General features: G+C 60.4%; 1 protein-coding gene across 1 annotated transcript; it reads right to left on the bottom strand.

Moving 5' to 3' along the window:
• Positions 1–336: 336 nt before the first annotated feature.
• FGD2 (FYVE, RhoGEF and PH domain containing 2) lies at positions 337–8551 on the bottom strand. Its single transcript, XM_040085560.1, has 16 exons — positions 8487–8551; positions 6406–6634; positions 6251–6331; positions 5795–5943; positions 5261–5417; positions 5000–5138; positions 4443–4501; positions 3958–4104; positions 3487–3579; positions 3116–3195; positions 3002–3032; positions 2806–2898; positions 2514–2639; positions 2195–2341; positions 1695–1838; positions 337–753 (listed from the first exon to the last, which is right to left on the bottom strand). The coding sequence occupies exons 1-16, from the start codon at positions 8549–8551 to the stop codon at positions 514–516; spliced, it is 1980 nt and encodes a 659-aa protein (XP_039941494.1). The 3' UTR covers positions 337–513.
• Positions 8552–8857: the final 306 nt, after the last annotated feature.

Here is an 8857-nt window from a genome sequence, read left to right as displayed (position 1 = left end):
CCGCGGCTGGCATTGCACAGCGCCCGGCTCTACGGGGCACGAGCTCCCCAAAAATCCCCCCGCGAGCTCCCCAAAAATCTCCCCGCGGGCTCCCCAAAAATCCCCCCGCGGGCTCCCCAAAAATCCCCCCGCTGGCTCCCCAGAAATCCTCCGTGGGCTCCCTAAAAACCTCCGCGGGCTCCGCAGAATCCCCCCGCGGGCTCCCCAAAATCCCCCCCGAGGGCTCCCCAAAATCCCCCCGCGGGCTCCCCAAAAATCCCTCCGCGGGTTCCCCCAAATCCTCTGCGGGCTCCCCAAAATCCCCCCGCGGGCTCCCCAAAATCCCCCTCTGCCTCCACTCGCAGCGCTTCTGCCCCGCGCGGAGAGCGAGCAGGGAGGGAAAGGGGATCCAGCTCGTCCGCGTGGCGGAAACCGCGTCCCCATCTTGCCCCTTTCACGACGGAAAACCAGAATGCGGAGATGTCGGGGTGTGCCCAAACCCAGCAGTGAGAGCGGGCAGGGGTGGGAACGGCCTCATTGTGCTTCATCACAGGGGCCTGCACCCTCCTCCTCCTCCTCCTCCTCCGGGGGTGCGATCCCCGCAGCAGAGCGCGCCATGGCTTTCATCCAGCGCTGTTTCAGCTCCTCGGTGTCGGCCACGAAGGTGAACACCTGCCGCGACTGCAGCAGCTGGAAGAGGTGCCGGGACTCGCTCTGGGCCATGTCCCGCACCTCGTAGCCCAGCAGCGGGATGGAGGTGTGGGCTCGGACGTCCTGCCAAGAGAGATGGGTTGGGAGGCAGGGGGTGGGCACAGCGGGATGTCCCATGGGCACAGAGGGATGTCCCATGGGCACAGCAGAGTGTCCCATGGGCACAGAGGGATGTCCCATGGGCACAGCGGGGTGTCCCATGGGCACAGCGGGATGTCCCATGGGCACAGAGGGGCGTCCCATGGGCACAGAGGGGTGTCCCATGGGCACAGCAGGGTGTTCCATGGGCACAGAGGGATGTCCCATGGGCACAGGGGGATGTCCCTTGGGCACAGCAGGGTGTCCCATGGGTACAAAGGGATGTCCCATGGGCACAGCGGGATGTCCCATGGGCACAGCAGAGTGTCCCATGGGCACAGCAGAGTGTCCCATGGGTACAAAGGGATGTCCCATGGGCACAGCGGGGTGTCCCATCGGCACAGCAGGGTGTCCCATGGGCACAGCGGGATGTCCCATCGGCACAGCAGGGTGTCCCTTGGGCACAGCAGAGTGTCCCATGGGCACAGAGGGATGTCCCATGGGCACAGAGGGATGTCCCATGGGCACAGCAGGGTGTCCCATGGGCACAGCAGGGTGTCCCATGGGTACAAAGGGATGTCCCATGGGCACAGAGGGATGTCCCATGGGCACAGAGGGATGTCCCATCGGCACAGAGGGATGTCCCATGGGCACAGAGGGATGTCCCATGGGCACAGAAGGATGTCCCATGGGCACAGAGGGGTGTCCCATGGGCACAGAGGGATGTCCCATGGGCACAGCAGGGTGTCCCATGGGCACAGAGGGATGTCCCTTGGGCACAGCAGAGTGTCCCATGGGCACAGCAGGGTGTTCCATGGGCACAGCAGGGTGTCCCATGGGCACAGAGGGATGTCCCATGGGCACAGCAGAGTGTTCCATGGGCACAGAAGGATGTCCCCTGGAGGTGGATTCGCGCCAGGCCTCACCTGGGGGGCTGCATAGATGTAGAGCACCAGGGGATCGTCCCGGGGGATCACGAACCAGCCCCGTGTGCCCGCCTTGCCGTTCTTGTCCAGCAGCTGCAGCGAACTGCAGAGCAAACTCCTGCTTGATACCTCTGCAGCTCCTTTCTGCCGAAAAAACCCAAAAAATCCCTCAATACCCAGTGCAGATGGTAGAAAGGGCACCGAGCTGAGATGATTTCCTGGGGAATTCCTTGCCCGCTCCAGAAAACCCCCCAAGGCAGGGGCAGGTGAGGGGTTGTCCTGGCTGTGACGGTGCTGCTGACATCCTGTGGTGAAGGGAGCCCTGGATGCTTGGTCCCCAGGCTTGGAGAATGAACGAGGGAGATCAACACACGTTCTGACTGCTGTGGGAGTGACTCCCACCCCTCCTGCTGCGGGTGCAGGGCCAGGCTGGGACAGCGAGGCTGGAGAGCGGGGTGGAGGGTGGCAGTGCTCCCAGGGCAGGGAGGGGCGATGCTCACCTCCAGGATCCCTCTGTGCTTCCCCTCGCGGTCCTCCAGCACCGTGTGGCCGGTGAGGAAGATGAAGCACTCCTGGCAGACGCGGTTCGGGCGGTTCCCATCGTACTGCAGCTCGGCCTTGTAGTCGGAGCAGCGAGCACAGACCACCTGCAGCCACCAGACAGAGACACTGGTGACACTGGGGGACCCAGGGGCGGCTCCATGAGGAGCTGAGAGGCAGGAGCAGCCCCAAGCCTAGGAAAGGGGTACAGGGTGCAGGAGAGGTGCACTCCTGGCCCAGCAGGCCGGGAGGGAGGGAAGGGGGCACGGGGGCACTCACGTATCCGCAGGCTCGGCAGTGGTGCCTCCGGCGGGTGATGGCGTTGAAGGGCTCCTTGCAGCGCATGCACATGGTCACCAGATTGTCCCGCACCCACTGTGGGGCCCGGCGGCCCAGCTCCTCTGTCTGGGGGTGCAACACCATAGTCTGGGTGGTCCCAGCTCCTCTGACCTCACCCCTTCCCTTCCCCAGCCTCCCCCCAGGTCGCTTCAGCTGGGAAACTGAGGCACAGCAAGGTGTGTTCTCCCGAGCAGCTGGAGGCAGGTGGGGCAGGGGAGAGCAGCAGGGTTACCTTCAGTGCAGGGGTGTCTGTCTCCAGTCCATGGACTGCTGTCTTAAAAGTCTCACTCCTCTTCTCCTTCCTGTCAATGGCATCTTGGAAGGCCTAGAGGGGAGGGCAGGGCTGGAGGGGCACCGGGGGTGCCCTGACCCCGGGCACCCAGCAGGGACGGGGGGGCTGTGCCCCCTCTCCCGGCACTCGGTGGTACCTTGATCCAGGCGTTCATCTCCTCCCCAGACCTGGTACAAAAAGGAGGTGGATGAGCTGTTGTCCCTCCTCCCTGAGGGTCTGCATGACGTCACCCTTCCACCTTTCCCCTTACCTGGCCTGGAGCTCCAGCGTCCGCTGCTTTCCCGAGACCAGGAAGGTGTGAGGGAACTCGGTGTCCTTCAGCTCCCGCACCTGTGGGAGACCAGAGAAGGGATGTGGAGCTGAACCCACTTCCAGCACACCTGGGCCTTTCTCCATGACATGGGGCACAGGGATGTCCCTCGGGCACAAGCCCTTCAGCCCCTCAGATCCCACATGCACAAGATTTCGCTGGCAGAGTATCAACCCCGCTCACGAAGCCACCCCTGGCTCCAGCTCCTCCCTCCCTCCCGAGGAAGTTGGGGCAGCAGCCACACCCCAGAGCAGAGGCTTTTGGAGGAGGCAGGAGCTGGGGGAAGCACGAAGACAAGGTGCCTGTCTGACCTTCATGCCCTCCACATCCATGCGGAGGTGGACCTGGAACTCGGCGCCCACCTGGATGACCTTGGGCACGCAGTACAGCAGCATGTTGTTGAACTGGGAGGGGAGAAGGGGGTGGGTTGGAGCTCAGCACCGCCTGCTCTCAGCTGTGGGCTCCCCTGGGGTCCGTGGTCCTTCACTCCCCACGGCTGAGCTGGTCCATGGGATGAATCCCACCTAAAACTCGGCTGTTTCTGCCTCGGCCCCCTCCCACCCTGCAAAGGTGAAGCATGTCCCAGGGCTGCCGTGCCCAGGGATCAGCAGATTCCCAACTGTGCCCTGCACTGAGTGGGGTCGATCCCCACCCCCCCCAGCTCTGAATTCATCCCCTCTGTGTCAGGGTGACCCACAACACCCTGGCCAGGCTGTGCTGCCCCTCTCCCCACTCCCATCTCATCTGCTCCCTCTCCTTGCCCCAGGCATCCCAGCTCCCACCAGGAACAGGTACTTCTCCGACGTGCTGTTGTTGCGGGTGGAGATTTTTTGGATTGGTCCCTCCTTGATCAGCTCGTTGGAGGGATCCACGATGTCATCCTCGAGGCCCAGCCTCTGATAGACCACCCAGAGGTTCTGCAGCCGTTCCTGGGGGAGGCAGAGGGACCTGTTTTAGCGGGGTGCTGAGCAGCCACAAGCCTGTCACCACTGGCTCCCCTCCATGCCCATCTCCCAGCCAGCTGCTGAGTACTGGGAGAGGTGGCACAGCTCTCTCAGCTCAGACTGATCTTTGGGAGCAGCTCCCAGCTTTGTCCAGCTGACTCCATCCCAGCTGATCCTACTGTGACTTCCCCAGGCTTGGGGTGCTGGGGTTGGGCATTACGAGCAGGGTCTAAGCTCCACAGCTGAACCCACAGGGCTCTTGTCCCCTTCAGGAGGAGTGTGCTGAGAGCTGCGAAGCATTTCCAGCTGGGACAGGGCCTCACCATCTCGGCAATAGCTGCATTGGAGTGCTTGGCCACCATAAAAATCATCTCCAGGGCTTCTGCAATGAGAACAGACAGGCTGGAGGTGAAACACCTGCTCTGGAGCTCTGGGAGGAGGTTTCTGGCTCTGTCCCTCATGGATGCACGTGAGTAGCAGCTGCTGCCCTTCTGTGAACAACCCAAGTGGCCCTGAAATGCTGTGCAGGAGTTTGGGTGCAGCTGGACTGCACATGCAGGGGTCTTGGAGGGACAGACAGCCCACTCCTGTATCCCTCCATCCCAGCAGGACTGGGAACTGTGTTATCCACAGGGGTCTGCAGGTCTCTGCAGGGGATGCTGTGGACACCTGACACACCATCCTTCCCCTCCCAGCCCCTGAAAAGGCAGATTAATCCCTCTCCCTGCCAGAAAAGGAGCAGACTGAGAGCTGTATCCAAGGGCACAGGGCAGCCGGTGAGTGAATCCAGGTATTCTGGTGCTCATGTACAGCACTGGGGGTTGTTCTTTCCCTCCAAAGCCACCCTGCCCTCCCCACCGTGGGGGCCCAGAGCCCTTACTCTCGGCATCGCCCCTGTCTGGGGACTGGGGCGGGAGTTTCCGGACATAATCCTTCAGGAGGAGCTCGTAGCGTGGGATCCTCTGCACAGGTTCCAGCATGTGGTGCTGCAGCGTCAGGTTAGCGCAGACCTTCCTCTTCTGGGCAGGGACAGCAGGCACGGGGAGAGGAACAGTGACCAAGGCAGCTCCCACCCTCTGCTGTTTCCCCCTTCCCAGGAGATTTTGGGAGCTCTGCCGCGATTCCCTGGCCCTGCCCTTACCTGGATGTCAGCAATGAGCTCCTGGAAGGGGGGTGATTTCTCTGACCAGGCAGTGATGAGCTCCACAGCCTTGTCGAAGTTCTTCACGTACTCCCCATACATCTTGAGGAAGGGTGCAAGCTTCTGGATCACATCCCCAATGCGGGGGTTGCGGTTCCTGCAGGAGGGAACCACAGACCTGCAGCTTCCCCAGTCCGCCAGGGCAGACAGGCAGCGAGGGACGAACGGAAGGACCGAGGTTTTCCCTGCTGCAGCTGCTACATCCCCACACCATTTCCTGCTCTCCAGAACAGGACTGTCCCCACCTTGCAGCCAGCCTGGGCTGTTCATCCCCAAGCACACCCTCAAACCACCTGAGGGGTCACCCATCTTTCCATACTCTGATCCGAGCGTTTTAAGGAAGTGTTTTCCAGCAGAAGACATTTGGAGCAAACCAAGCTGAGCTCCGGTCCTGGTGGGAGCACGAATTCAGCGCTGCTCCCCCAATTCTGGCCGAGCCACCCCGGTGTCCTGCCCTCCCCTCCTGCAGCTCACCAATCCTCCATGCGCTTCCGCAGCTCCGGCAGGAAGAACTCGGCGTGGAACTGGTAGATGGAGGAGATGTTGGAAAAGATCATTTTCACCACCTCCTCTGGGACCACCTTCCCAGTTTTGGCTTCTTTCATCAGCTCTGTATAGAATACCTGGAAGAAAGAGGGGTGAACAAAGAGGGCCAGGGAGATGCTTGAGGACCCCATTCCCTCTCTGAGATTGGCACGTCCCCCAGTGAAAGGCCTGACTGTGCAGGAGGGAAATCCCAGGCTCCAAGAGGTGAGGGGAATGGAAGGCTTTGCTGAGACAAGGGTGATTCCCAGAGGTGTGGGATGTAGAAAAGGCAAAGGCCAGACCCCATCTCTGGCTGTAAAGACCAGGAGCCCACGTGTTTCTCATTTTTATAGCTTCAGTCTCTCCCAAATCCCCTTGCACTGGTCCCTCCACTCCCCAGTTCACCTGGTCAAGGAGATGGAGGCGGTTGACGTAAGCCTGCTCTGTCTCCAGCAGCTCCAGTGCGATTTTCTTTTCCTCTGGTTCCTGCATGGGGAGCAGGGCTCAGTCTGGTGGGCAGAGATGAGACCCTGAGCCAGCCACCAGCCTCTGGTGCCCACCTGGCTGCCAGGCTCCAGGTCTGGACCCTGTGGCCTCCTCCAGTCATCCTCACGGATTTTGCATCGCAGGGAACGGAGGCATTTGAAGCTGAGCCCATGGCGACCTTGCTGATCCTTCTCCTCATTCTCTTCTCTGCTCGGGGAGCAGCTCTGGCTGGCAGGGAATGTGGGAAGCTGTTGGGGCTGCCTGCCTGCCTGCTTGTCCCTCTGGGCAGATTTGCTGTCCCTGCTACAAAGGAATGTGATCAGCCCAGCCATTCCCCCAGCACAGCCCCCGGGCCCAGCTTAAAGCCACCAAAAGGGACAAGAGCAGCAGCTGACACTGCTCTGCCCCGCACAGCCCTGTGGCACAGACATCCTCATCCTCCTCCACGGCACCAGGACCCAGCCTCTCTTCGCCCAGTGCTCCCTGCTGCTGTGCCCAGCCCCTCTCCTGCTCCAGAAAAGCAGGATCCTGACATTTATGCCACCCACAGCTCTGGCTTTCTGCCTGCTGCCACCGTGGAGAAAAACAGGGAGAAGCCCGATAGCCAAGAGTTTTGAGCCAGGAGCGGCCCGTGTGTGGGTGGTTTTACAGACAGGTCGTGGTTTTTTGTGGTGTTCTCTCTTCCCTTTTCTGGCAAAGACAAAGAAAGCAGGTCCAGAGCAGGCATGAGGGAGAAGCCAGGCCGTGAAGGTGACAGCAGGTGACTTGTCTGTCATCCAAGAGCTGGTCCCTGCAGGAAACTGCTCTGGGCAGAAACTGGAAAGACATCCACTGACAGGAGTGGGATGGATAGGATGGGAAAGACATGGAGAAACTGGACATCAGACTGCAGAGCTGAGGATAGGAGGTGACTTGAGGGGCAGAGACTCCTCTGAAGAGGATGTCAGCTCCATCCCATGCTCAGGATGTCTGCGAGCTCGGCAGTGCATCCACAGCCATGCACAAACTCCCCCTGTCCAAGGGGGCTGGCAGAACCCTTCAGAGACAAAGAAGCTTTTTCCATCTCCGCCAGTGCCTCCCAAACCTGTGTCAGCCTAAAGCCACGGCTGAGTCCCAACGGGGAACTTCTCTCTTTCTGTTCATGCTGACTTAGGCCAAACCATTGTCTGTTCCAAGCTGCTCTGCTCATTCCCAGGTTCCCCAGCTTCCTCTGAAAGTCCCAAGTTACTTTTATTTCCTCTAAACCAAACTCGCACTCCAGGGCAAACAAGAAGCACGCTGCAGCAGTGACACGGGGGCAGATCAAACGCTGCAGCGGTTCCAGCACAGCGTCGCTGTGGGAGGATGGGGACAACCACAAAGCCTGGGGAAAAGCACACGGCAGAGGTGCGGGAGTTCATGGAATGAAAGGAAATCTCCTGCTTGAGCATCTTCAGGAACTGCTGCCAAACTCACCTGCCCGACCACCCAGCCTCTGCAAGGCTCGCTGAGAGCATCCCAGGGGTACAGGGAACGGCAGGATTCCATATCTCCATCCGACAGATGGGGAAACTGAGGCACGGCCCCGACAATAACTCACCTGAAGCCTCAGAATCACTTTTACACCAGAGCCAGGGCAGATCCCCTCGCCCAGACCCCAGCACACGCTGTCTGGGGGTCCCAGCACACGCTGTCTGGGGGTCCCAGCACATGCTGTCTGGGGGTCCCAGCTCACACTCCAAGGGAAGGAGCTGTTTTACGAAAGGAATTCTCTCTCTCCCTTAACATAATGCTTTATGTTTCCTTTCCTAGGAGCCACATCTCTGCACAAAACTGGACAGTGTGAGGCTGGGACCCTCCCAGACACCAGGCAGTTAATTCCCAGTGAAAACCCCTGCCTATGCACCAGCCAGGCTGAGTGTGGGAGAATGGGCTGCCACAGCCAAACCCTGAGCCAGGCAGAACCACTCACACCCCGCTGAGGTTTTCAGGTTTCTGCTCATGACCCACAGAGGGAGGAAGACATTGAGGAAGACCCAAGAGGTGAAGAATTGCAGATCACCTTGTCAGCTTCTCCACAGGCCCCCAAACACCTCACAGTGGGTTTCTTCCTTCCCAAACACACTCTGTGTGGAGCCCTAACACGCCCTCAGCACCCAGAGCCCTCCTGCCTTACCACTGCTCCTCAAAGGCAGCCACCAGCTTCACCACGTTCTGCCGATTATCCACCTTCCCCTCCATGGCACGGGCTGGGAGCAGGTCCTGGGTGTCCAGGAGCTGCAGGGACAGGTGCTGGAGGCTGCAGCTCCTTCCTCTGGCCCCCTCTCTGCTCTGAAGTGTTTCTGGCTGCAGCTTGGGAACGGGGATTTGCACGAGGCAAAGCCCACCCGCTGCCCTCTCTGTGGTAGCAGAGCTTGTGTCTGGGTTGGCCTCAAAAGGGAAGGGAAAGGGGAAGCACAGCACTCTGTGGGTAGGAGAAACGCTGAGAAAACACAGGGAATCACTTCAGCTTGGGAGGGATCAAAGTGGTGGCACAGCCAAGGCCAG

Source organism: Hirundo rustica, chromosome 24 (genome assembly GCF_015227805.2).
Source record: "Hirundo rustica isolate bHirRus1 chromosome 24, bHirRus1.pri.v3, whole genome shotgun sequence".
NCBI classification, from domain to species: domain Eukaryota; kingdom Metazoa; phylum Chordata; class Aves; order Passeriformes; family Hirundinidae; genus Hirundo; species Hirundo rustica.
This window is presented reverse-complemented; position numbering and strand designations above follow the sequence as displayed.

Bases quoted from the DNA above. Each gene is read 5' to 3' on its own strand.
- FGD2 (XM_040085560.1), bottom strand. From the start codon at position 8,551: ATGGAGGGGAAGGTGGATAATCGGCAGAACGTGGTGAAGCTGGTGGCT. The intron at 5,418-5,794 runs GTGAGCTGCAGG...TCCCTCCTGCAG, and splicing joins CGGAAGCGCATGGAGGATTG to GAACCGCAACCCCCGCATTG. The intron at 754-1,694 runs GTGAGGCCTGGC...CTCTCTTGGCAG, and splicing joins ACATCTATGCAGCCCCCCAG to GACGTCCGAGCCCACACCTC.